At 49.1% G+C, this 27572-nt stretch overlaps 1 protein-coding gene and 1 long non-coding RNA gene across 2 annotated transcripts; one reads left to right on the forward strand and one right to left on the reverse strand.

The window, feature by feature from the left end:
• Nucleotides 1–25: 25 nt before the first annotated feature.
• On the reverse strand, nucleotides 26–26827 carry Pola2 (DNA polymerase alpha 2, accessory subunit). Its single transcript, XM_005333446.5, has 18 exons — nucleotides 26402–26827; nucleotides 22203–22327; nucleotides 21735–21826; nucleotides 21498–21555; nucleotides 17075–17181; nucleotides 14797–14990; nucleotides 14130–14218; nucleotides 12218–12373; nucleotides 11542–11604; nucleotides 10782–10824; nucleotides 6984–7108; nucleotides 6343–6381; nucleotides 5568–5641; nucleotides 2585–2693; nucleotides 2258–2364; nucleotides 1516–1575; nucleotides 1133–1259; nucleotides 26–424 (listed from the first exon to the last, which is right to left on the reverse strand). The coding sequence occupies exons 1-18, from the start codon at nucleotides 26478–26480 to the stop codon at nucleotides 275–277; spliced, it is 1797 nt and encodes a 598-aa protein (XP_005333503.2). The 5' UTR covers nucleotides 26481–26827; the 3' UTR covers nucleotides 26–274.
• On the forward strand, nucleotides 420–15428 carry LOC144376978 (uncharacterized). Its single transcript, XR_013437421.1, has 2 exons — nucleotides 420–1058; nucleotides 1491–15428. It is a non-coding gene; the product is annotated as an uncharacterized LOC144376978 (long non-coding RNA).
• Nucleotides 26828–27572: the final 745 nt, after the last annotated feature.

Consider the following 27572-nt stretch of genomic DNA (forward strand, 5'->3'; position numbering starts at 1 on the left):
GTGGAAGAAAGATTAAACGCAGAAGTTACATTCAGAATTTATTTTTATTTCTCCAAAAGTTGTTTGTGGGTTTGATTCACGTAGAAAAATCCCAAAGCCTTCCCGCCCTTCAGAGCACTGTTTCCCGCTGGCTCCCCTCGCACACTGGTGTCCATCCGGGGTGAGAGCTTCCTCCCAGGGAAGCCTGACCCAGAGCCAGGGCCCCACCACACCCGGGTCCTCAGAGCCGGCTGCTCCCCTGTGCTGCGCAGAGAGGGTGGCGAGGCCCGAAGACTCAGATCCTGACCACCTGGGCAGCAATACAAGGGCTCTGCCTCGTCTCTCCGGCCGCCAGCAGCCTCCTGAGGTACAGGCGGCCAAAGGTGCCGCCCACCTGCCCTTTGGTGAGGCGCCCGGGATTCACGCAGACGCAGCCGAGGATGTCCTGGGGAAGGAAGGGAGAAGCCCGGCTTTAGAGGCCCTCAGCTGGGGACTGATGTGGCAGAGTAGCCGGACACTCAGACCCCAAAGAAGATTTTGTAAAATGGAAACGAAGGCCATCACATGGTCACTCTGAACTGCTCCTGCGACTCCGAGACTGAACAAAGGAGAGGTGCCCTGGAGGAAGACAGTGGGTGCTCATACTCGGAGACAAACCGATCAGCTGTTTCTTGTTTTCTGGATGAGAAACAACTTGCCTCCCGAGGCTGGACTAGCTCTGGTCTGGAAAACGGGGACTGGCCCGGGGGTTCCCTGTGACGGACGCAGCCCAGCAGGCAGGGCTGGCGGTACAGGGACCACAGTGGCTCCTGAGCTGCTTCCAAGTGTCCTCAGTGGATCCCGCGGGAGGTCACCAGAGTACGGAGGGGCAAGGCAGGGCCCGTGTGCCGCGCACCAGGCCACCCTGACTCGCCTGGTGGGAGCCACTGTGCCAGGCCTTCCCACTCACCGGTGGCTCCTGCTCCATTCCAGCTACACTTCACCCACGGATTTGTCATCTTGTCCCACCGTGTCCCCCAAAGCCATGAGGCCCAGGGCTAGGTCAGAGGCCACCATGCCCTTCAGCAGACCTACAAAGGGTGAGTGCTGGGTGGCCCGGGAGGGAAGGGCAGGGACCTGCTCTGGAGGTCCGGGAAAGCCAGCGCAGACCTACCTTCACGAAGTACCTCAGCTCCGAGGGGACTATGAGGACGTCTGGGGTGACCAGCAGCTGTGCGTAGGCATAGAAGTTCTCATAGTCGATGGCCATGTCCTCCTGGGGAGGGTACAGTGGGTAGTAGCTGCAGAGATGAGAGAGAGGGTCAGCAGCAGCGGGGACCAGGGACTTTGCCCCAGGCCCCTGTGCCGACTTCTGCGCACTTGTCTCCACCGACCGGCTCTTTCTTTTGTTTGGGGAGACAGAATGCAGGCTTTTGGTGACAGGGTGACGTCCCCCAGTAGTGAGTGGCCTGGTGGAGGTCTGACAGTCAGAGCTGTCACTGCTCCATGACCCCAAAGTACTCTCTTTGCAGCCAGCTGGCGGCAGCGAGCGCTCACCTCCTCTGGGTCAGGATGTGCTTGAGAATGCGGCTGAGTCGGTCTGAGGTTCCAGAGGAGCTGGGAGCAAGCACAGAAGAGGAGCGACCCAGCTAAGTGGCCAAGAGGCAGCAGCAGGACACCTCTGGGGAAGCCTAGCCCTGCCAGGAGCAGAGCACACTGTCCCCACAGGAGGGAGGCAGCACCAGGGGTGAGGGAAGCAGGGACCCTGGTGATCAAGGCCAACACATGGCCTGGCCAAGAGGACCCAAGGTCTGCACCCACTGGCAGCCACCAGGAGCACCCACCCACCTTCCCAAACCACCTCGCTCCGCCTCTCCTCCCTGTCGAGGAGGGCGGGAGAGCCAACCGTCAAACCAAAAGGTCAGACTTGGCTGCATCTACCCCTCACCCTGTTCCACCGGGAGAAGACCCTGGAGGGCAAACCCACGGCCCGCCCTCCACAAAGAGGACACCCTCGCCTACCCAGGTCGCAAGCCAGGAGGTGGAGGGAGGGAGGAGCGGGGAAGACCCAGCTAAATGCTGGAGTAGACGGGGCCCCCAGGACTCTCACAGGCTGTTTAGATGAGTGAGGGCAACAAATGTGTCCGCTGCTCTCGGCTGCAGGGACATGGCACATGGCCAAAGGGCTTGGCATGAAGTGCGGTCCTCAGGACGCGCTGGTCAGGACTGCCCAGCACCACGCGGCTGGCAGGCTGCAGGGAGCCGGCTGACACTTGCCGGCCTGGAGTGGACCTCTTACCTGCTGATCTCCTCGGCCCCCATGTGGAACAGCAGATCCGTGGACGTCAGGCCAAAGATCACCCCGTTTACAGAGAGGCTGCAGGGCTCCGACACAAACTGCACTCGCTGAATCAGAAGGTGGGACACACACGTGGCACAGGGCAGCAGGAAACACCTGCCCACGACGGAGACACTGGAGGGGGCCCACCCACGTGCAGCAGACTCACAACCGTCTTTGCCTGTCACAGAATGTCTAAGAGCCAGGCTGCGTGGGGACCCCAAACAGGCTTCTCCTCCCCCAAGAGTTGCCCCTGCGCCTCGCTGTCATGGGGGGGGGGGCTGGCACCTTTTTGTCCTCCCTGGACAGATCGGAGTAGCTAAAAGGCGGCTGTGGGTACACAGGCTCGTGGTGCACGTCTCTCAAGGACGGGACGAAGACCAGGTGGGAGCCGGAGCTGCTTTGTCAAAACACAAGAAAAGAGAGACAGTGAGAGCCGCTGGGCCCAGGCAGTGGGCCACGTGGCCCAGGAGTGAGGGCTGGACACCGCAGACCCTCGGCTGGGTGGACGTGGAAGGTGCTCTGCCCCAGAGAGGCTGCTGCCCTGGACACGCGAGGGAAGGGCCATTTGCCCTCATGTACACACATCCATTTTGACCAGCTTCTGTGACCCAGGACACACCGTCCCTTCCTCTGTGTGGCATCCCACTGAGGGGCAGAGGAAAACTATTATTTGGTAGAAAAAGGAAAAAGAAATTGAGATCTAGAAAATCTAGACCGACGAGGATTTGGCCAAAGAATCCCGGGCTCAGAGCAGGCACTGGGCCTGTAGTTCAACCCCTGATCCCTGGACACACACAACAGAGGCACTGAACTGTCCCCAGACGCCTGGCCAGGTTCTGCCACAGAAGCTGGGGACTCCTGACCAGGGAGAAACCAGGCACGCTGGGCAGATCGGAGGCTGCCTTAGCACTTTCAAGATCAAGCTGAAACCCCTTGAGTAGTCACAGGCTGGGCCCCGACAGGACGGTGAAGACGTGCAGGACACGTGCTGGCTTCTCTGTGCCAGCGCCCGGGTTTCGACCTCGGAGCCGACGGGCTCGAAGGAGTGGAAGACACACTCAACAGCAACAGCAGAAGCAGAGACGGCAGCAGATGTCTGCTCTAACAGAGGCAGAAGGAGAATCTCTAGGGCCACAACATGAGGGAAAGCTGCTAACTCTCTGGGCCAACTGTTTATTTTCCCTGGCTGCACAAAAGAGGAAAGGGGGAAAAGCCGGTTTCCTTGGCTCCTCAGCTTGGTTGGCAGAGGGGCCCTTTGTAAACCAAACAGGCGTAAAGCATTACTTTGGGGCATGTTTAAAACCTGCCAACAGCTCTTGCTTCCAGCTTCTTTTCTTGCTGACAATGCTGTGGCCCTGCAGGCATAGGCACAGGGATTTTCACGTGTGATCTCGGTGTTGACTGCTGTCACCCTATCACTTGTCCATCATGCCTACTCCCAAGAGTGAACCCAGACTGCGTGCGGCAAAGGAAACCAGGATGTTGAGACCAAGGGCACTCTGCACATTAATGACAATCCCTTTGGCACTGAAGGCTCATTATGTTATTCAAGTCCACCTCTGGGTGCTGGAATCTGACGAACAGGCCAGCGGGAGGGGACGGGGACATCTTGGCTCTAGGTTCCAAGGACTCATAATCTGTGATGCATGCAAAGAATGAGGCACAGCTGGCTGCTGTCAGAGGCTGGAGTTGCTGTCTCAGGGTCGAATTTGGAAGTGAGCTTGTTGAGGAGGAAACAGCTTCCTGGCTTTGGGGGAGGGATCAGGAAGAAAATTCCAACTGTCTCAGTGTTGCACAACCTCACACATCACACGGAGGGGGGTCTCACAGCCGCTCCCTCACATGGACAGCATAGGAGCTGGTCCTTCCTCGCTGGCTCTGTCCTCTCCTGACAAATGAGCGCAGTGCTTGGCATTCCTGACCTCTAGGAATAGAAAGAAGTCCTCGGCCGAGGACCACTTATATACTGTTTCTGGAAGGGTGGGGCAGCTCCCGCCCCACGGCACACACTGGCTGTAGATGAAAGTGCCTGGTAGTGCTGGGCGCCCGCCTCAGGGTGACAATGCCTGGCTTGTTCCTTGTTTGTATCATTGCTGTCAATACCACATGGGGTGAGGAACCCAAATCAGAACCCAGCCTCAAACTGCAAGTACCAGCCACACTGGGCCCTGCTGCAGCTCCTATGGATTCCCATGGCCGACAACAGGGACATGTGGCCCCCATCCTGCTGCTGCTTTTTATTTTTGGTATGAGGGTGGGGGAGGGTGTCTCCTAAGCTCTAAGCACTCTCCAGATCTGATGAACCTGGCTGGCATCATGACAGGTTGAGGAAGTGGGAAGGACTTTCAGATGACAGGCCCAGCCTGTCTTCTAGCTCCAGGATGAATTACTGGGGTGCTCACTCTCAGGTCTGCTGCCCCCTGCACTGGCCCACACCCGCTGGTAGGAGAAGGTAGTGTTACGATTAATCATTTTGGGGATCTGTTTTCATGCCCAAAGGTGAAAGATTATGCACCTTGTTTTGAAAACCGCCTTTGTTATAGGCTCGTTTTTAAAAACTCAGCACAGCAATATTTGTTTTTTTATGAGCTCAGTTACGGGCAGGCAGATCCCACAAGATGCTCTGTTACTACACCAACTTCTTCAGCCCCTGGCACCTGGGAAAAGGGACAGGAGTGGATAATCAGCTTCCTGCATCACTTCCTGCTTCTAGCATTAGACTCTTCCTGGGACCGACTCTCCTTTCAAATTAGAACCGCACAGCTCTTCCATCACTGCTGTGACTTCTGCAGTCCCTTTTTGAGCTACGGCAAGGAGTCAAGATCCCCATCCTCGGCAAGTCCCACTGAACATGGGAAGCACCAACTCAGGGAAGGAACTGGCTCACCCCAAAACGATTGCCCAAGGAGAAGCCTGGGCCTCATGGGCTCTGCTGCCAGTCATAAGGACCACTCAAAGCCATCCCAGAACATCCCCATGGACACCAGGTTTGCATACAGAATGAGAAATAGAAAGAGAGGAGAAAGAGCAAGGGAAGAGCGAGGGCTGGGGCAGCTTTTCCTTTCAAGTTGGTTTATCTCGGCGCTTCACAAAGCCGCCGCATCACTTGGCGCCTGTACACTTGAAGTTCAAGGGTTCTATCTGATCTTATAGTTCAAAAGGACGCAGACGATGGGAACTACCATTAAGGTTTAAATAGTTCCGGTTTCTTAGTGGGAAGCCCTAGAAGAGGAAGCTTTGGGTTCTGTCTAGCATCTGGAGTGCTGACCTTCTCGTCCCTTCGATGATGGTTCGCAGACACTGCCTAAAGACATCTTCAAATGGGCTTGTCAGCAGACAGTTCTGCAAGGGAAAGGATGGGGATTTAGAGGTGGTCTCTGGTGTCATTCACGTGTCATACTTGCTAGGTGACCCTTGGGTGATGGCTGTCAGGCTTGGAGCTGAAGGATAAAAAGGACGCGCTCTCTGTCCACCAGGAGCTGGATCCAGGTGGGTGGGGAATACATGAGGAAGAATCGATCTGCTGAACATAAGCTGAGAGAGACTAGCAGGAAGAAGAGGGCACCCCACCAGGTGGAGGCTTTGAAATCTTGTCCATGGAAGGTGAAGTAGCCTGAGTCAAAGGCAGGAGGCCCTGGCCTTGGCCACAAGGATGTCCTAGGAAGGGCCATTTGTGTTTTATGGATCTAAGGATAGCCAGATGGTCAGCAGCTCAGGGCAGTGGCCGTGTCAGGTATGGTCAGAGCACAGCTCCCATCTCAGGGGTGCCTGCACTTCAGCCGCTGCTCTTGTGCCTTGGCACCAAGTGCCACAAAGAAACCAGTGCACTTCACCCCCCACCCCGCCAGTTTCCAGATGGCCTTATATCCTAGTGAAATGAGTACCTCAGATTCAAGATATTTATTAATGCCTGGCTACAATATTTTTTGATTAGCCACAGGTTTAATTTAGGTTTGTTATAGATGTGGAAAGTGGAAATAAAAGCAAGGCCTGGATCGAAGGGAAGTGCCCGGTCCCCTTCCCCACCATCCCGAGGCACTTACCTCCACCTGTTCGTGCTTAGCATCCAGGAAAGGACCAAACTGCCCCGAAAGGGAGAAACAAAGACACCAAAAGAACAAGTCAGGACCGCACAAGTCTGCAAACACCTACAGGTGACTTCTTGCCATTCTTTTCCCAGGGTCCCCTGTCCTGCCACGGCTGCCTGGAGAACCTGGGGATATTCTGCAGGGGGGGCAGGGGGCGCCCTGCCAACTCCACAGGCAGAGACACCTGAGGCCTGTGGAGAGAGGCTCCCAGGGCCCACACCTGTACTGCTGCCCCTCCCCAGGGCACTGGGCTATTTTCTTTCTATAGCTAGCAAGGACAACTGACCACCATGCTAACAGCAGGACTTTAGACATAAAAAGATTTGGTTCAAAAGCTGGAAAAAGGAAACAGAGGCAAGAATATTATAAAATCAATGAAGGGAGAAAAAAAAAAGCTGGGCATTTAGATTTAGCGAAGGCCTCTAGATCACATTCACCTCTCCAGAGATGCAGATGGAGAACTAAAAAGGGTTTAAAAACAACAAGAACTGACATATTTCTGAAAGACTTAGAACAGCAGCAAGACCCCTTTCTGAGACTGACTGCTGTTCTCCCCCAGCCGCCTCCCTGCACAGAGCCATCCTGGGGGCTCCTACCAGGATGCAGACATCCGGCCGGTCGCGGTTGATGACGGTGATCAGGTCGAGCAGTGGCTCGTAGGTGATGCTGTCAGATGTGGTGTAGGGCCCACAGGCAACCATGACCATGGTCTGCTCAAAATCTAAGACAGAAAGGACTGTCAGGTCTTGAGTAGAGGACGGGCACTGGGGTGGTGGGAGCAGGAAGGGCCTCTGGAGGAAAATGCCCTGGGAGTCCCCACACTGCGTTTCCATATGTGTGTGGCCTGGGGACCCAAGAGGAGGCAGACCTCGTCCTTCCTCCAAGGGCACCTCACCAGGTGGAGGACACAGGCAGGTCTGCAAACAACCACAGCCACAGCAGTGCTTCCCAGCAGTGCACCCGAGGGACACGAAGACACGGCCACCAGGAAAGCCCTCACCCTCACTGAGACTCAATCGTGCCCAGCACTGGGACCATGCGGGTCCAGGGGGGCAGGACAGTCCAGAGGCAGGTGGGCTGAAGCCTGGAAGGGGAACTGCAGGTGCTGTTTCCTGTCAGACTTTCTAACAGCAGATGCTTTGCTTTTGGAGAGTTGGCCCTCTCCCCACAGGGCAGAAAAGTGGGGCTGGAAGTCAGGTGCTCTGTCCTCGGCTAGCCTAGGGGCAGGCACATGACCCAGCTCAGGCCATTCACACCTTCCTGCTGGGGTCTGGAGTCTGGAGAGGGCCTGTCCCAGGACAGGAGGAAGGCGGGAGCCCTACTCCAGTCCAGGTGTTTGGATGACAGAGCTGGGGGGTTCCTGTTACCTGGACATAAGAGCTGCTGGGCCTGTGTCCTGGTCCCAAGCCTAGGTCTCCAGCCCCTGTCCAGTCTGTAAGCTGCCTGGATTTCCCTGAACAAATTCTGATATTGATCTGGGTCAGTTTTTGTAGCTTAAAATGACAACAAAATCCTAAGAACTTTGACTTTTTAAAAAAAATTTTGGTAGTCCTAGGGATTGAACCTGGGACCTAGCACAGTCTAGGCAAGTGCTTGCTCCACCACTGACCACCCAGAGCCCAGACTCTGGCTTCCTGACATGCAGTTGTATAGCTTCTGAGCATTGCTGCAACAATTTACCTCAAACTTAGTGGCTTAAAACAAATCTTTCATCTTCCATTTCTGGAGATTTAAAAGTTCTAAAATCAAGGTGCTGACAGGGCAGGTGGGCTAGGGGAGAACCCATTTCCTTGTCTTTTCTAGCTTTCAGAGGCCACCTGGGTTCCCTGGTGAATGGCTCTGCCTTCCGTCTTGGAAGCCGGCAGCCTCACATTTCTGACTCTGATCATCCTGCCATCCTCCTTCATAAGGACCAATGTGATGACAGGCAGCCCCCTGGGTATCCAGTACAATCTCCCCATCTCAGGGTCTTTAACTTAATAACAGTTCCTTTTGCCATAAAAGGCAACATCTTCACAGGTTCCAGGGACAGGAGGGGCATCATTCAGTCCACCACTGCCACAGCGGCTCCACAAACAAAGACAAAGCACTCTATTCAGTGGGAAAGCAGTTTGTGTGGTGGTGGGCGGGGGACAAAGTCGGGTTGGTTCTGTGTGCCTACCAGAGACGTAAAGGTACCAGAGGACACAGTGAGTGCCAAGAGGGCGAGGTCCGCGTCTCATCTGTATCTCTACAACCATCTGATTAATTCCTCATCCAAAAGCTCCTGGCCCATGGCTGGGGCTCCTGGTACCTAAGCCATGATGATTCATCCCTTGAAGTTGATCTGATACCAACATGCCACCCTTTACACACACATTTTCCTCACAAACACATACTTTCTGATAAACCGTACAATGTCATAAATTACTAAATTTTGTTCCTGATTCTAGGTCATCTCCAAGAATGACCTCACGTGCTGCTGACTGGCACAGGGTAGTGACAATACGCTAGTCTGCCATCCACTGCTAATCTTTTTTTGGGGGTGGGTGTGAACTGGGGACTGAATCCAGGAGTGCTCTACCACTTTTGCCACATTCCCAGTTTTTAAAAATCTAAGTCAGGGTCTTGCTGAGTTGCCCAGGCTGGCCTTGAACTTGTGTTCCTCCTGAATAGCTGGGCCTGAGTCTACTCCTTTTTTTTTTTTTAATCTAGTGGAATATTTTGTATTATTTTCATACTAAGTTGTTTTTTTTAGTTTGTCTCAATTCTGATATTACACATTTATTGGAAATACCTGACAGTTATTTAGATTTTATGAGATTTACAGTTGAAAAAAATAAATTGAGCTGGGCATGGTGGCGCACGCCTGTAATTCCAGCGGCAGGGGAGGCTGAGACAGGAGGATCATGAGTTAAAAGCCAGCTTCAGCAACAGTGAGTTCTAAGCAACTGAGGGAGACCCTATCTCTAATAAAAATACAAAATTGGGCTGGGAATGTGGCTCAGTGTTTAAGTGCCCCCTGAGTTCAATAAACAAACAAACAAATAAATAAATCCGCGTGTCCAAGTTATCCCCAAGCTAATTAAACATTTCCCAAGATCTGAACTGAGTATCTTTTAAAATTAAGAATCCAGTTCCTCAGTAGTAGCTTTAGCTATATCTCAGGTGCTCAGCTGACACCTGTGGACAGCACAGGGCCAACACATCTTGGCTCCCACCGTCACAAGAATAACTTCTTATTCTAGCTCCTGGTGGGACATAAGTCAGGCAGCAAGATGAAGTCATCCCACGGGAGAGCCTGGCGCTGCTTTTCATCTCTAATGGTGTTCCACTTTGCTTAGAAAAATGCCTAGAGATGTTTTGTCTATTTTTTACTGGTAAATTATATTTGTGTGCAATGGTGGGATTTGTTGGTATCTATTTATACATGCACACAATGTAAGTATAATCTGATCAATATCACTCCCCGAGTTCCCCTTTCCGTCCCCTCCTCCCTCCCGTTCCCTTTCCTCTACTCCACTGATCTCTCTCTGATTTTCATGAGATCCTCCCTTTCTCTTCCTCTTTCCTCTTAGTTTCCACATGAGCAACACATAACCCTTGACTTCCTGGATTTGGCTTATTTTGCTTAATATAATGTTCTCAAGTTTGCCTACAAATATTTTGAGGCAAAGTTTGCCTAAGTTTCTTTTTGCATTTCCTTATCTAGATTAGTTCCAAATTAACAACAGGCTTTCTTAGATTTTTTTTTTTAAATATTTATTTTTTAGTTTTCGGCAGACACAACATCTTTGTTTGTATGTGGTGTTGAGGATCGAACCCAGGCCGCATGCATGCCAGGCAAGCGTGCTACCGCTTGAGCCATATCCCCAGCCCCTAGATTTTTTTTTTTTAACATAATCTTTTAATTTTGGAATACCTTTAGAAGATAGAGATGGCGCAGGACTCCTGCCTGCCTCTTACCCAGCGCACCCTAACATTTCCGCCTTAGGTAACTATGGCATAAGGAACCTTGGTATGTTAATTACAGTTAACTCTTGGCTTTATCCTGAGCTTCCTAGTTTTCTCACCAGTGCTCTTTTCTCTTCTAGGATCCGATCCAGGATGCCAATAAGTTATTTTAAAAAAATGCACATCTTTTTCCTTTTCAAAGTAACTTCCAAATGCCTGTCAGTGTGGTCTTTAAAGGATGTGCTTCCTGTAGTCGGAAGTGATAACACTACCAGGTCATGAGGCTTGGACCTGGGGCTCTTGGACAAAGGGCCCAGCGTCCACAGATGGGCTATGTTCTCACTGCGCGGCTACATCACCCCTAAAAGCCCTTGGAGGTTCCTGGGCCTGTGCAACGCCCTCCCAAAGCCTGTCTGCCACCCTCACTGTTGGAAAACTGGTAAGTTTGAACCCAAACTTACCTCCGTCCTCTTCAGTGGGCTGATAAAATGGAAGCGGCACACCCTTAAAACAGGAGAAAAGCTCAGCTGAGGTCTCGCTCCACCCTCACTTTGGTAACGAAGGTGAGTGGGCTGTCTGAGTGTGTCGTGGGAGAACAGAGGGCGGTGTGAGGGGAGGGCGAACCTCTCTCTATTGCTCCTCGGAGCTAACAGCCCAGGGGCAAGAGGACCTGTCATTTTTCTAAATGGCTCTGAGTGCAAAGCAGCCCAGGCAATGGGAGGTCACTGATAAAACTCTCACAAAAAGCCTGGCAGCCAGTGGCAGCAAAGCAGGTGCCTGGAACATCAGTCTACTTCCGGGCAAGGATGGGAGAGAGGGATCCTGTGCTTTCCCTGCATCCTATGAGAGTCTCTGGAGGGCTGTCACCTGGAGCAGTGACAGGTGAACCGTAGCCTGGAGCCAAATCTGGGGGCTTCCCATTTTTATAAATAAAAGTTTTATTAGAACTCAGCCACATTCATTTGTGGGTTGTCTGGGGTTGTTTCTGTCCTTAATGGCAGAGCTGAGTGACTGACAGGAGCCTATGGCCCGCCCAGCCTGAAATATTTGCTATCTGGTCCTTTACAGAATGGCTTGCTGACCTGTGGCCTGGAGGTGGGTCCACTCTATAGAAAGAACTGACTGTTAAGCAGGCTGTTAAGAAGGACCCTTTCCTAGGACTCAGGACTGCATGTCCTGTGCCTGGAGCCGACAGAGAGGGAGGAGGGGCGCACCCTGTACCTCGTAGAGTTTGGTGGCAATAAGTTTTCTGCCAGTGGTGTTAATTCCTTCCATAATCACAACCTGAAAGAGAAACAACACAGGACTGCTAAACAGGGAGACAAATAGGAGGTTTGAATAGATTACTTTAAAAAGTATTTTGCAACTGTAAACTTAGCAGATTCTTTTTCTTTTTTTGGTATTGAGGATTGAACCAAGGGGTGCTCTACATTGAGCCACAACCCCGGCCTTTTTAATTTTTATTTTGAGGCAGGGTCTTGCTGAGTTGCTAAGGATAGTCTTGAACTTGTAATCCTCCGGCCCCAGCCTCCCAAACTGCTGGGATTACAGGGGTGCACCACCATGCCTGGCTCTTGAAAACAAATCAAGGGGGCTTTAGAGTAATAATAATTATGCTCCACATAAATGACCTAATTCTCACAGCCATCCCATGAGTAAGAATTATCATTCCCACGTTATAGATGAGGACACCGTGGGCTTAGAAAGGTAAGTGCCCTACCCAGTCACACACCTTGGGTTCTCCCATCAGGGAGAACCGAATCCTTACAATGGTGCCTGAGGCCCAGCAGCCACATCTCACAGCATCGGAGACGGCAATCCAGAAGCAGCTGCCCAAGATGCAGCACTCATATGTGCAAGTGGCCTCTTGCATCCCAGGCAGGCCCTCTTATCTCACCTGTCCAGGAAACAGAGAGTACTCTTTGAGCTCAGTCAAGTCCACTGGAATCTGAGCACCTGAGGAGTGCTCCCGGTCCCCCTCCAGAATCACTGACTTGCTGTTCAGTTTCCCATTGCTGTCACAGCCTATCTGGCCCAGCAGGGTGACAGGCTCCTAGGGAAAAAATGGAATAATGTAAGTATGACAGTCTTTGGGACAGCAGCGCCACATCCAAAGGCAACAGGGCAAAGGCAAAACAAACCCCACCAACACTCGCTTTTCTGGCTGGGTATCCCCTTGACTCTGAATTGACCACATCACCACCAGAGGTGGGGCACCTAGTCCACCCACCCACCATGTGAGCCCCTCCAAGAGGTTGCCTGAATCTCCAGTGAAAGGGCGCTTGTCCACACCCATCATAACCTTGGCATCCATGAGTAGTGGGCTTCGTAATAGCTCCCACCCATGGAGCCTGGTTCCCAGGCTGTGTTCTCAGGGCTGATGTGTATTAACTCATTTAATTCCCACAACATGGGCTAGATATGACCATGTCCATTTTAAGATGAGGAATACAAGAGCAGAGAGTTAGATAACTCAGTCAAGGTCAAACCCAGGTGAAGCCTAGGTTTTAAGCACAGGACTCTGGCTCCAGAGCCACATCCCTAGTCACACACCATGCTGCTTCTGAACAGGAAGTTCTTCGTTAGATTGAACAAAATCTTTCCCCCAATGGCTTCCTCTGTCATGTTCCCACTCTTAAGAACAAACAGAGGAAGTCTAATCTTTCCTCCATGATTGTGCATCCCTGCCCCTACTCATACTTCCTCCTGATTCCTCCAAAACTCCTGAATAGGGCAGTTTTGCATATCTTTTTCCTAATGGATCATTCTTCCCTGGATGCAAACACATGACAAAGATACTGTAGACTCTTGCATGCTAGGTATGGTGGCTCAGGTACTTCTTGGGAGACTGAGGCAGGAGGATTACAAGTTTGAGCCCAGCCTTACTTAGCAACTTAGTGAGATTATACCCCGAAAAAGGGTTGTGGGGGGCTGAGGGTGTGGCTCAGCGATAGAGCGCTTGCCTAGCACATGCAAGGTGCTGGGTTCGATCCTCAGCACCACATAAAAATAAAAATAAATAAAAATAAAGGTATTGTGTCCAGCTACAACTAAAACAGTTTTTTTTTTTTTTTAATTTAAAAAAAAGGCTGTGGGTGCCAGGCATGTGGGTATGGTGGTGCACGCCTGAAATCCCAGCAGCATAGGGGGATGAGGCAGGAGGATCATGAGTTCAAAGCCAGCTTCAGCAAAGGTGAGGCACTGAGCAACTCAGTGAGATCCTGTCTCTCAATAAAATACAAAACAGGCCTGAGGATGGGGGTCAGTGGTTGAGTGCCCCTGAGTTCAATCCATGGTACCCAAAATTAAAAAAAAAAAAAAAAAGGGCTGGGGTTGTAGCTCAGTTGTACAATGCCCGAATGAAATCCCCAGCATCGCACTCACACAAAAAGAATCTTGCAGGAGGTCTCTCCTTAGATGAAGAGAGAAAGCACCAGCACATATGCCAGATTTTAACCCTGATGCAAAGATACTACGGGCTGTCACTGGACCAAAACAGGGGAGTCACCGCAATGACAGAGGCAGAACCAGGGGAGTCACCATTGAGGTAATGAGACTCTGGAGATCCCATTCTTGCTACAACCTTACCCTGGACTCCTGAATGCTTCTACCTGTGGGAACTCTCCCGGGCTTTCTGCCTCACCTCCAAGGGGAACAAAGCCTTCAGCCTTTGCTTAGGGCAAGACCCCGATCCAAGTGGGAACACTCATAAGGCTTCTTCGGAAGGATCCATTCTGCCCAATTTAACCAAGACAGAAGTCTCTCTGCCTCCGTGAGACTAATCAGCGAGAACTCGCAGAACAACTTACTTGGGCTGGGACCAGAAGAGGAGTAAAGGCCTCGATCCTGTAGTGTTCCTTGAGTTCACTGCCAAGCTCTTCTATCTTACAGGTCAGAACTGTAACCCCAGAGGTCAACACGCGTTATGCTTAAGACATTTCACTTGCCAAGAAAAGAAAACACGGCACATTGTGAAATATTAGTCGGTCATTTTACAGAGGCAGGGAGGTGCCTGGACATCCAAAGCCCCAGCCTATTGGTTGCTGAATATAGGGGTCACATGGCACAGTCCCAGGGAGTTAGTGGGAATCGCCACCCTGACTCGAACCTCTCCTTTCCTCAGGTTCTACTGAAGTTTTGGGCAAGTCGAGGCAATCTGGAGAGGGCTCCCAAGGAAGAAGCCATAAATGTCCTTAACTTTAAACGGAATTTCTTTCGTAGCTCCTGTTTTCAATACTGGATGTGGGTATGTTTCTTCCTTGGCAAAGTGATGGACTTGGGAGAGTTACTGACAGTACCGCCAGCGCCCCTCCTCTAACAGGCACCCCCCCAGCCCCCCCCCTCCGCCAGCTTGGGTATTCAAAGGCTGCCTTGGAGCTTATTTTGCAGCCCAGCCCAGCCCAGCCTTTGTTACTTCTCTAAACCCCTCCTGGGGGTTTTACACCCACCAGAATTTCAAAGGGAAACACCGATCACCTTCTCGAATGTCTGGGAGCTTCTGGAACATGGATTTGTAGCTCCCAGTCAGTGGCTCTGGATACCCCAGGACCTTCAGGCTGATGCTTCCAGCTCCTCCTCTCCCAGACCATGACACGCCCTGAGCAGAGCCAAAGGTGGTGACCACTTCTCCTCGGTTATTTCTTGAGTTGTATTTCTTGGAGGGAGTAGCACTAAGGGGAACAAAACAGACAGGGTTCACAGCTAACAGGAGGGAGGAATAAACAGGGTTACATTTGGGAAATGGGCACTAGAGAAAAACCAAGATGGCCTTTAATCAGCGTAATGGGATTGGACATACTGGGACCTCTCAGGAATCTCAGGAATGAGAGGCTGAGGAATACCAGATCGAGGAGGAATACCAAACGTGTTTAGAGAAGTTTAAAGACAGAAACATCATTTTAAAAGGTTGTCGTTCTGGTATTAACTAAACAAAGACACAACTCAAACTCTGAATCGAATGAAAAGCAAGTTTGAATTGTCAGCATTTATCAGGACATTCGGAGCCTGGAACTGTGCATAAGCTAAAAGTTGTCGAGAATATATAAAAATTCACAATACAGTCCAAGGTAGGGGGGGAAAAAACCAATAAAATAAAGTTAGCAAAATTACCAATTTCCCTGGTGTCTAAGGAGGTGCAGACGTCATGAATTAAAAGTCACCGGTGAGCAAACATTCCCATGCTCCAAGGCCAACTGCTAAGCTCTCATATCTCTACTCCCTGGCTGGGGAATCACACCAGAACACACAGACACTGCTGATCTGCTCTAATCCTTCAGTTGTGAACATCACGTACCTCCAGACGGGTCTACTTAAAACAGACTTCATTTACTGCACCAAAATTCTGCAGGAACTAGTCTTACATGGCGCACTACTGCCTCTGGGGCCACCTTTCCTTCTCTCCAGATGGACGCTATAGAAAATGAGCTCAACTAATTATCTCCATCTCCAGTGCTGCCTCTACCTGAATAATTTACAAGTTACTTTCATAAATTACAAAGCCAGCTTCTGATGTCAGCTTTATTAGCGTGTATTAAAAACTGACGAGGCAGCACATCCCTGACTTCTCCGAGTTCCTCCCTATGAGACTCCACGGCCCTTTCATGCAACCAGGTGTGCGGGTTTCAAAGGACTGCAGTTGGGAGAACTAAGTAAGGGGCTGGGGCATCCACGAGAACCATTGCCACACACTGGGTTTCAAAGATGTTCTTAGTTAAGTTTGTTTTCAAAAGCAGTCTGAGGCGGGCGTGGTAGTGTATGCCTGTAATCCCAGCAGCTTGGGAGTTCAAAGTCAGTCTCAGCAATTTAGAAAGGCACTTAGCAAATCAGTGAGAGCTTGTCTCTAAATAAAATATTAAAAAAGGCCAAGGATGTGGCTCACTGGTTAAGCACCCCTAGGTTCAATCCTCAGTAAAAAGAATAAAAAATAAAAAGCAGTCTAAGATCTCTCCCAAGCTCTACTGGACCACGGTGAAATCAAATTGTCCTTCAAAGTTCGTGACCATTCATCCTGAAAGCCTGCAGAGCTTCTGTCTCTGCCTTTCCAAGGTATTTTGGATGGTCTAAAAGTATCCATCTGGGGTGGTGACTCCTGGTGGCTGGGATTTCCCTAAATGGTTAACGTCACCGCTTGAAAGTGTCCTCTAAAGTACCTGTAAACACTTCTATTCAGCAAAGCACGTACCTATAGGATTCCCTAACATAAGACATATCATTTACGGATTTCAAAAAGTCACATATGATCTCTGTGGGTTTAGGTGCAGTGGTGGCAGCTGGGAAAAAATATCAATTAAGTCCGTGTAGAGTCTCGGTGACAAGGAAACTCTCAGAAACTAGTTGTAACCTGAGTGAGGAACAACAAACAGGTTATGCAACATTATGAACAAAGATGTGTGTTATGCTTTTTAGAAAATAAACACTTTAGATTACAAAAAAGAAGAAACAAACTGACAGAAGCAGGCAAAAGCCTGTTTGTTTCTACTGGCAAGACTCTGGGCTTCTGAGCAGACGGATCGCCTCCAATCAGGCCTCAGCTCCTGACCTAGGAAACCAGCCCTGGAGAAGTGGGCGGAAAGTGGGTCTCCTCGGCTACTATAAGACACGGGAATTTTCCACCAGGGAAGAGAGCCGGGTGGCCGAGCCAGAGTTGCACACCCACCCACGGCGAATAAGCTACTCTGCAGTCAGCCTCTGCCAGGGAGCCACAGAAAAGGGAGGAGGGCTTCCTTCCGGGCACCTGAATTAGTAGGATCCATACCTTGGAGAGAAACTCGATGGAGAGAGGAGCTGATGTGGGCTACGAGCAGACACGCTCCTTTTTGTTAGGGGGGTTTCTGGCATGGTGAGAGCTCGCTTCTGAGGACCCTGGAAACAAACAAGATCCTAGTCACCTGGACCCAAGTTGCTGATTCTGTGTAGAGCTCCTGAGGAAGCAAAGGGCCAACAGTGCCCTAACGAAGGACCCAGGATAGGACACAAACGGTTGGTCCCTCAAGGTCCCATCTTCCAAGTATAATTCCAGGAAGAAATCTTCAACATTGGCCCCATTTTGAAGGAAATTACAGAAAACACAAGCAATGTTTTCTTTTTAAATAACTAAAAAAAACCAAAAAACAAAAAACAAAACTTTTTTTTTTCGTACTGGCAATCTAATCCAAGGGTGCTCTACCACTGAGTTATATCCCCAACCCCTTTCAAAATTACGAGACAGGGTCTAATTTGCCCAGTCTGGCCTCTAAGTAGTGATTCTCCTGCCTCAGCCTCCTGAGTTGCTGGGATTCCAGGCATGCACCATCCCACCCACCATAAATATTTTCCAGAAAGGATCACCAGAAGGGCAATCTGTCCTGTCAAATCTTTGGTGTGTTCGATTTCTGTCCCTGCCTCTTTGCTTTAGAACAGATCTGAGTCTGGCAATGCAATTTTTTTAAAAATTGAGATTCATTTTATTTCATTTGTAGATGGACACAATACCTTTATTTTATTTATTTATTTTTATGTGGTGCTGAAGATTGAACCCAGTGCCTCATATGTGCCAGGCAAACTACCACCGAGCCACAACCCCAGCCTGGCAATGCAGTTTTGATGTGCCTGCACACATTTTCCTGAGAAGGGGTGGAACCATGTTACACTCACTCTGGCCAAATCTACCACACATTTTCCAAATTAAAGACGGGACTGACTCCAGCAGATAACGTGGCTGAGCTCATACTTGGAGAATAGTTAAACACCTCATCCATGGTCACTTCTGGGTTTGGTGCTTTTTTTTTTTTTTCCTTTTGGCTCATCAACAAGAATCCAAAGATAAGCTCAGAATGGAGGATAAAATCCAGCCAGAGACCCAGAACTCCCGAAAGACTAGAATAGCTTGAGTTCAACAGGAAAGACAAATCTTTGCCCAGCCCACAACCAGGAGGCTGCCTCATCTGCAGCGTTTCCTGCCCAAGAGCGCCTCCTGCTGGTGTATATAAGTCATGCCACCCAGCTGCGGTTCCATGGTGGCTGCAGGAGACAGAAGCCAAGAACAGATTCCAAATCATTAAGTAGCTGCATGGTAACCAGATCAACAAACCCCCCACGCTACTTTCCTCATACAAGAACAATGTCTGAATATGCCTTGATACTTAATACTTTTCCAGTTTTAGATATATGAAAATTAGGACTGGAGATATAGCTCAGAGGTAGAGTGCTTGCCTAGAATGTGCAAGGCCCTGGATTCACTCCCCATTACTGGGGGCAATATAAACACATACACAGACACAGAGTTATAATCTTAGTCTAAATGTAAACTTTAGGTACCTACACTGATTTTTTAAAAACAATTTGTTTATTTTTGGTGGTGCTGGGGATTGAACCCAGGGCCTCGTGCATGCAAGGCAAGCACTCTTCCAACTGAGCTATGTCCCCAGCCCCTACAATGTTTTTTTAATTAATGTTTTTTTTTTAAGTTGTAGACACAATACCTTTATTTTATTTATTTATCTTTTTAAAAAAAAATGTGATGCTGAGGATCAGACCCAGGGCCTCACATGTGCTAGGCAAGCGCTCTACCACTGAGCCACAACCCCAGCCCCTCATTACAATCTTTATCCTTTTGAGTAGCTGTGCTATTTGAATTGCTGTATGAAAATTTACACAACTAACCATCTTTTGCTGAATGATGGGTTGTTTCTAATTTCTAATATGCTGAGAGGCATATCTTCATGCATACAGATTTTTCCATATTTGGATTATTTCCTCAGAAGGTGCTGGGGATGGAACCCAGGGCCTTGCACATGCCAGGCAAGTGCTAACCACCAAGCCCTAAGCACCCCACTGAAGCCTACCTCGGAAGATTTTTTTGCAAGAAAGAAATACTGAGACGGGGTAAAAAAGATTTTATGGAGGCTGGGACTGTAGCTCATTGGTAGAGCGTGTGTGAGGCACTGGGTTCCATCCTCAGCACCACATAAAAATAAAGATACTGTGTCCATCTACAACTAAAACTAATAATAATAAAAGATTTTATGGTTTTGACACATTTTCTCAAACTACTTCCCCTAAAGATTCTTCTACAATTCAACAACCATCATGGGCCAGGCATTAGGGAAAAGCAGATGAACCAGTGTCCATCCCTCAGAACCTTCCACTCTGACGGAGGCACATCACTTTGGGGGTACCAAGCCCCATGGAGATACACAAAGCAAGAAAATAAGCCATGGCGGGAATGAGGTGGGGTCTGCCATTTGAGGCAGGTTTAAGCTGGATACGTTTTTTATTCTCCTCATGTCTGAAGACCAGAAAGGAGGGCGGTGTGGAGGGAGCAGAGTGAGGGCGCGAAGAGAGGGCAGGGCAGGGCGGGGCAGCTTGTCACTGGGTCCCAGCCTGGGTCAGGCTGTAAATGTCAGCATGGAGGATAGGAAGCACAGGGAGTGGTGAGCATGAGAACCCTGGCCAGGCTTTCTTCTGAAAGGAACACTGGCTGCTGCAGGGAGAATCGGTTAGAGGAGGCCAAGGAAGAAAGAGCCAGGGGACTGGAGAGGAGGCTGTCCAGTTGCTTAGGGGACAGAGAGGCTGTGGGCCCTTTGTCTCCTGACAGAAGTGGTGGGAGGTGGCCAGATCCTGGAAGGAAGGCAGATGGGACTGGAAGCTAGTTGGATGGGGTGTGAGAAAAAGAGGATTTGAGGTCTGCAGGATTCTTGGACTGAGCAAAGGAAGAATGGAGGTGTCCTTCACTGGGATATGGACTCTGAAAATCATCTCTGGGAGGAGTTGGGAGTTGAGTTATACAGTCTCTCCAATCTTAACAAACTCGAAGGGAAATATTTCCTGCAGGTTGGGGAGTGAGCTTGGGACTCAAATCCATAGCCTTGTACATGCTAGGCAAGCACTCTACCACGAGCCACACCCAGCCCCACAGTTTCCCATAATATTTTATGCATCTGGTTTGTGTACGAAAATTTACAGGGCATGTTTTTGGTTTCTCTGTTCTTCAATCAGGTTACCAAAACAACTTAGCTTCTTAGGACGTGATTTACTTTGAAAAATTTAGGCTTATTTCATGTTCATGGATTCCCACAAATTCTGTTAGTATAAAGGGTAATTACAGCTGGGTGTGGTGGTGTACACCTGTAATCCCAGTGGTCCTTAGACTGAGGTGGCAGGATCCTAAGTACAAAGCCAGCCTTGGCAACTTAGCAAGACCCTGTCTCAAAATAAAAACTAAATAAAGGGCTGGGGATGTAGCTCAGTGGCAGAGTGCGCTGGGTTCAATCCCTGGTAATGGCTATTGCTGAATACACTGCCAAGGGGGGCCTTGTTCTTTATTTACTCATTTTATCTTCAAGCCATCCAGGGTGGGGGATGCCTCTCAAGGGTAGCACCCATCAGAGCCTTTTTCTTTTTTTGAAACAGGGTCTCTCTATGTTGTCCAGGCTGGTCTGAACTCCTGAGCTCAAGTGATCCTCCCGCCTCAGCCTCCCAAGGGCTGAGACAACAGGCACACTCCATTGCGCCTGCCTCAAGCCAGTTTCACTGATTGCCCATTACCTAGTGTCTAGGACAGTGCTTGGCATACAGTAGCTGCTCAGTAACTGAACAAGTAAATCCTGATTTTATAGGTAAGGAAACTGTAGCTCAGTGACAAAACAACACACTAAGTTGTTCACTAACTGACTCAGACTCTGAAGGCAATACTTTATCATTACTCTACTGATCCTCTCACACTGGGGTCCAACACCACAGAATGGATTATTCAATGACAGTATCTCCACTTGGTGTAAGATTCTGCAACCATTAAAAAAGGGGCAACTGGGGCTGGGATTGTGGCTCAGCAGTAGAGTGCTTCTCTAGCACGTGTGAGGCCCTGGGCTTGATCCTCAGCACCACATAAAAAATAAAATAAAGATATTGGGCCCAACTACAACTAAAAGATAAATATTAAAAAAGGGGGGCAATTATGAAGAAATTGTATTTACAGAAATACTTATAATATGCTTGCTGAAAAAAGCTGGATAACTGTATGTTCACAATTATTATTACGTAAAAATATTTATGTATCTAGTTGGAAAGGAAGATGCAAAGTAGAAATATAGTAGGAGCTATAGGGGAGTGATTGCTTTTCCCCCTCAGATCTATATAGGTTGGGATAACATTAAGAACTGCTATTTATAGAATGCAATTTGTACACAACATATATTCACCTTAGAGGGTGTGGTGTAAGAATTCAAAAGGGTCTCCTCTTCTTCTTCCACTTCGATTCTAAAAACATTGGTTAAGGAAAACAATAATGAACTTCCACTTAAGGCAAGGGCTGATTAAGTAGAAATCTAAATATTAGGTAACTTTTATTATTTGTTTCTAAGTTCCACCTACTACCACAGGCAAATTGTAAAGTACAATATGTGACTCGGTGGAAAACTTTTGGCAGGAAAGGATACAGCTCTTGTATAGAAATGATGTCTCTAGCGCCTGCATGCCCACTGTCCTTGGAGCTACTGTGCCAGGTCTTAGATAATCTTTTGCTCAGAATCTGAGGAAAGAAGACAGTGCACTATTAACCTGTAGTCTCACAATAGGGGAAGCATTTCCCACAGCCTTGAGATGATAATAGGCATTCAAATATAATCAAAGATAAAGATTCTAATAACACCATCTTCTGAGTAATTTTAGGGGTTCTACATCCATTCTCATTTAATTCTGACAGTAACCACAAAAATACAGATTATTAGAATCCTTGATGGAAGAGAAATCTAAGGCTCAGAGATACTAGGTAGCCTGCCCAAGCTCACAGTAGGCCTGGAATCCAGGCCTGATTCCAAAGCCCTCACTCTCCTGCCTACATTGCACACACCCCTACGGAGCAGGTGCAGGAGGACATCGTCAGTTTGCCCACATTTTGTTCTTACCTCATGTTCAAAAGTGCTCAGGACCTCAGGGGTGAGGTGAGCTTTCTTGGTGCTGGTGCAGAAGGCTATGAGCTCGCCCACCATCCCCTCCTCGTTCTGTCCATACAGAACACACAGCTCTGCCACTAAGAGGGGGAAAAGGGGACAGGTAATGAATTTGGTTCATTCTTCATTTTCATCTTGCAAAGTGAAAATAATCCTCTATTTATTTGGTTGATATTTATTCAGCATCTACTAGTGCAGCCCCATGCTAGGCACTGGGAACATAGCAGCGAACAGGACAGAGAAGAACCTTGTTCTCATAAAGTTTATCAAACAAATAAATAAAATAGGCCATATGTTAGACGGTTAAATGCGCTATGTAGAAAAATAAAGCTGGGAAGGGATCAGGAAGTTGGGGAAGGGGTTGGCAAATTCAAACACGGTGATTAGGGAAGGTCTCTGTGAGAAGGTGACATTTAAGTAAAGACTTGGAGGAAGTGAAAGAGCATGTCAGGCAGTGTTTAGGGGAAGAGATTTCAGTAGAGGACGCCACAAGTGCAAAGATCCTGAGGTAGAAGCAGGATCAGTAAGGTCACATGGCTAGGGAGCAAGGAGAGGGAAGAGGAGTTGAAAGGGCACAGGGATCCAAATTGCTGGTCCTGTAATCAGAGTGCTCTGAGCACGTAGGAAATCACTGGAGTGTTTTGAACAGAACAGTGACATGATCTGACTTCCATTTAACAGGATTTCTGGATGCTGTGTTAAGCATGGACTGAAAGGAAAAAGGACAGGATCTGGGGGGACAATTAAAAAATCCTGGAGGCTGGGGTTATGGCTCAGTGGTAGAGCGCTTGCTTAGCATGTGTGAGGCACCGGGTTTGATCCCTGGCACCACATAAAAATAAACAAATAAAAGAAAAGTATTGTGTCCATCTACAACTAAAAATATATATATTAAAAAAAAAAGTCCTGGGGGGCTGGGGATGTGGCTCAAGTGGTAGCGCGCTCGCCTGGCATGCATGCGGCCTGGGTTGGATCCTCAGCACCACATACAAATAAAGATGTTGTGTCTGCTGAAAACTAAAAAGTAAATAAATATTTAAAAATTTCTCTCTCTTAAAAAAAAAAAAGAAAGAAAGAAAAGAAAAAAGAAATCCTGGGGGCTGGGGATGCAGCTCAGTAGAACACTTGCCTAGCATGAGCTGGGTTTGACCTCCAGATCTTAAAAAAAAAAAAAAAAAAAGAAAAGGGGTTGGGGGGAGAGAAAGAAAGAGAATCATAGCAAAATCCAAGTGAGAGGAAAGAGATGATGGTGGCTTGGATCAAAGTGGAGGCAGTGGAGGTGGTGACTCTTGGTAAAGTACAGCCTGAAAAAAACAGGAGAATAAGTCAGGCATCACCCTCCTGTGTTCATACGTATACACAACCGGTGAAACTCCACATCACGCGTAACACAAGAACGGGATCCTAACTGGAATGTTACACTCATGTACATACAAGTCAAAATGCACTCTACTGTCTAAGAAGGATAAAAGAAAAAAGCTGAGGAAAAAGTACACCCTGAAGATAAAGCCAGTGGGATCTGCTGACCAGATGTGAGGTGTAAGAAACAAAGAAAGAAGCCAAGGAGGACGTTCATTTTGTAGCCTGGGCAAGTAGACAGAGGGAGTGATTATGACCTGCGATGGGGAGAGAGTAGGAGAACTGCTCCTGGGAGAGGGAGGAGGTACCAGGAGCTTAGTTTTAGCCATGGAGTTGGAGATGCCAATTAGACATCCAACAGGACACATCAAGTAGGCAGGACAGACCACCTGCAGTCAGGTGAGAGGTGCAGCTGAGACATGAATTTGAGAATCAGCAGCAATTAAATAAGATATAAATCCATGGGACCAGGTAAGACCACGACAGTTAACACATCTAGAAAGCAGCGGTCCCAGATCTGAGCCCTGGATGCTCCAACGCTAAAATGAGGATGAATCTGCGAAGCCTGTAAGTGGTGACCAGCAAGGCTGAAGAAAAACCAGGAGCAAGGACAGAGAAGCTGAGAGAAAAATGCATACTAAGGAAGAGGAAATGAGCCAGGCGCCACAGGGCACACCTGTAATCCCAGGTATCTAGGAGGCTGAAGCAGGAGGGGATCTAGAGGTTGAGGCCAGCCTGGGCAACATGGTGTGACTCCACTGCTAAATAAATAAATTATTAAATAGGAGATGATGAACAGTGTCAAATCTGCTGGTAATTTAGATGAAGACTGAGAATTCATCCCTGGCTTTGGTAGGCTGAAGGTCAATAAGAACTTTGGTAACAGCAGTTTCAGTGAAATGGTGAGACGGAGGGAGCGCTTACTGACAGGAAGAGAAATGTGAAGAGCAAGTACACACAGCCCTTTTGAGGTTTGCTGTAGAAGAAAACTCCAGTTGAAAGAAGAGTCAACAGGATACTTTACAGACAGAGGTAAGAACAACATTTCTATGCTATTTAGGAAAAAAAAAATCTTGGAGAGAGAAAAACAGAAATATGTGCCAGGCATAGCAGTACACACCTGTTATCTCAGTGACTTGAGAGGCTTAGGCAGGAGGCTAGCCTCAGCAATTTAGCAAGAACCTGTCTCAAATTAAAAAACAAAACAAAACAAAAAGAAAAAGGACTGGGATGTAGCTCAGTGGTAAAGCATCCTGGGTTCAATCCACAGTACTCTCCCCCAATAAATCCCCCCAAATATGTAAGAGTGGAGAATTACTGGAGTGATGTCCTTAAGGAAAAAAGAAGAAATGGAATTTAGGACTCAAGTGGGTGGTTTGGCTTTTGCAAGGAACATGTTTATTCACTGTAACAGAAGTCTAGGTATATGCCACACACACACAGGTAGGGGAAAAGTAATGGTAGCAGCTGATGGAAGTTTTCTAATGCATCTATTTTCTCAGCAACACAGGAAGCAAGTTCATCAGTTGTGAGTAAGGATGGGACAGAGGACATTAAAGGAGAAGGGAAAAAAATTAGTCATTAGTAGACTTGGAATAGACCAGGGAAATACTGTGTGACTCTCAAGCAATTATGGTCTTGTTGAGGCTAACCATTATGAATGCAAAGTCTAGAATTCCAGCACCTATGCCCAGATGGGCCTATGTGAGTTGGAGCAGCAGGTATTTTGGTCTGCTGGTACAAATTTGGTTCCCTATTGTTTTGATTTCATGTTTGCTAAACAAGTTTCTGACTAGTTTCTTATTCAAGTCTCCTTTTAAGAAAAGAGAGTCTCCTTTTTTAAAAAAATATATATTTTTAGATGTTGATGGACCTTTATTTTATTCATTTATTTATATGTGGTGCTGAGGATTGAACCCAGTGCCTCACACGTGCCAGGCAAGTGCTCTACCACTGAGCCACAACCCCAGCCTGAAAGTCTCCTTTTAATTCTCCTTAGGGACTTGAAATATTCTGGTGTCTATGAAAGGAATTTCTCGTCAGAAAATAATATGCTTGCATTCTGGTTTTCTCTCTAAAATAAGTTTAAAGTGTGGATGAAGGGCTGGGGGTGTAGCTCAGGAGCACAACACCTGCCTAGCACCCACCGGATGCTGGGGATCCCATCCCCAGGACTGCAAAACAGCAACAAGCAAGTTGATGAGTGGTAGGGCAGGTGCACATCCCTCCCAGTTTTAAAACAGAACTTCACATCTCCTGAGATTTTGGTCCAAAAAATTCCTTACCATCGGTCCACCTGCTGGAGCCCGGGACTGGGGTTCACACATCACTTTAGCAATAAACTCTCCTTTTCTGTGTTCCTCCATCTAGACACAGAGGGAGCTGACAGGCTCCCCGAAGTTCCTTCCAAAGCTAAACTTCAAATGTAGGAACCCACCACAAGGGGTCCATATTTGTCCAGACCACCAATAGGTTGACGAGAAGGGCTGGGTCAGTATTAGAGTTTCCGTGGACTGGACATGGAGGAGCCAAGAACAGAAAGCTACATTCTAAAACCTCCGAGTCTCTTCCTTCAGCCACCTCTAGCCTCGGGATGCCCTCGGGTCCAGTCTGAACTTAGCACGTCCCAATTCCACCTTCCGGACACTCTGAGTAGATTTAAAATCGTGCTCTCTATTTTTTTCCCCCCCCGGACCCCAGGGGTATCCCGGGCGCATTCCGAAGCCCCCACATCCCAATCTCAAAATTTTCTCCCCTAATTCCTCCCGCCGCGCGGCCGACTCCGCAGGACTCACGTTTCTCAATCTGGGCGTCCTCGCAGTCCAGGCCGAAGATCTGCAGCTCCTCCGCCAGCTGCTGGGTGGACACGGGCATGGCGACTCAGCAGGGGCCCGGGGCCCGGCCAGCCAGCTCCGACCTGAGCCCTAGACCCCGCGGGGGAGCGGGGCGACGAGCAGGGGAAGGTTCTCTAACCCTTTCCGTCCCTGGGCCCGAGACCGGACGTCACCAAGCGACCCACGACCTCGCGCCCAGGCGTCAATCACACCGAAATACTTTTTATTTTTACTGTGGGGGTAGTCCCCCAGAGCTCCAAAGGGAAGGCGCGGAAACCTCGAGACGGAGGAGGTCCTGCTCGGGGAAAAGGTACCTCCGAGCTACTCAGCTGGGGAAGCAGAACCCAGCAGCCGGGAAAACCCGCCAAATGGTTTGCGCTGCGCGCGCATGCGCGAAGCCCGGGCCCGCCCCACTGCGGCTGCGCAGTTTCTCCCGCCGCGCGTCTGACGTCCAGCAACCGAGCTCCGCGCGCACCTGTTTTCCCAGCGTCGCCGGTTCTGCGGGCCTTCGCGATGCTGTTTGTCCCCTTTTTGTCCTGTACCTGGGCTCACAGGCGTGAGGTGTAAACGTCCCCGAATATCCGGAACTTGCTGTGCCCGCGCCGGGGAGGCAGAACCCCTTGCTGCCCTCCCACCCCGCCCTGATGTGCCCCTGGTCCTCCTCAGCAGCGGCACCCGTAGCGAACCCGGCTGTCGTGGCTGTTGTCGTGCTTGTCGCCCAGCCGCGGGGATGGGTCTCCCTTCTGAACCTGGGACACTTTGGTGGATACGGGGCGGGAAATGACTCGTGATGTAGTCGGGGGCTTTCAGATTTCCAGGCAGAGGTTCCCAGTGCGGGGTTGGGCGGTTGCGAGGGAGGGTGGTCACTGCGGGCGAGAGTTCAGGTAAGACGGTAAGGTGTAAGGCGGTTCTGGAATATTTCCGACCTGTTTGAGCCAGAGTTTTCTTTGACTCTGGATCAGGTGACCTTAAGACATCATACTCTGGATAGAATGGAAGACTGATGGGGGCTTTCAAGACAGCAGTTTGGCTCTATAAAGAGCCTTTTAAAAGGTGTCCCTCCCTTTGTCTTTGTGGTGCCAATTATTGGAATCCAGGGACACTCTAACGCTGAACTACATACCCAGCCCCA

This window comes from Ictidomys tridecemlineatus, chromosome 4 (genome assembly GCF_052094955.1).
Source record: "Ictidomys tridecemlineatus isolate mIctTri1 chromosome 4, mIctTri1.hap1, whole genome shotgun sequence".
Taxonomy (NCBI): Eukaryota; Metazoa; Chordata; class Mammalia; order Rodentia; family Sciuridae; genus Ictidomys; species Ictidomys tridecemlineatus.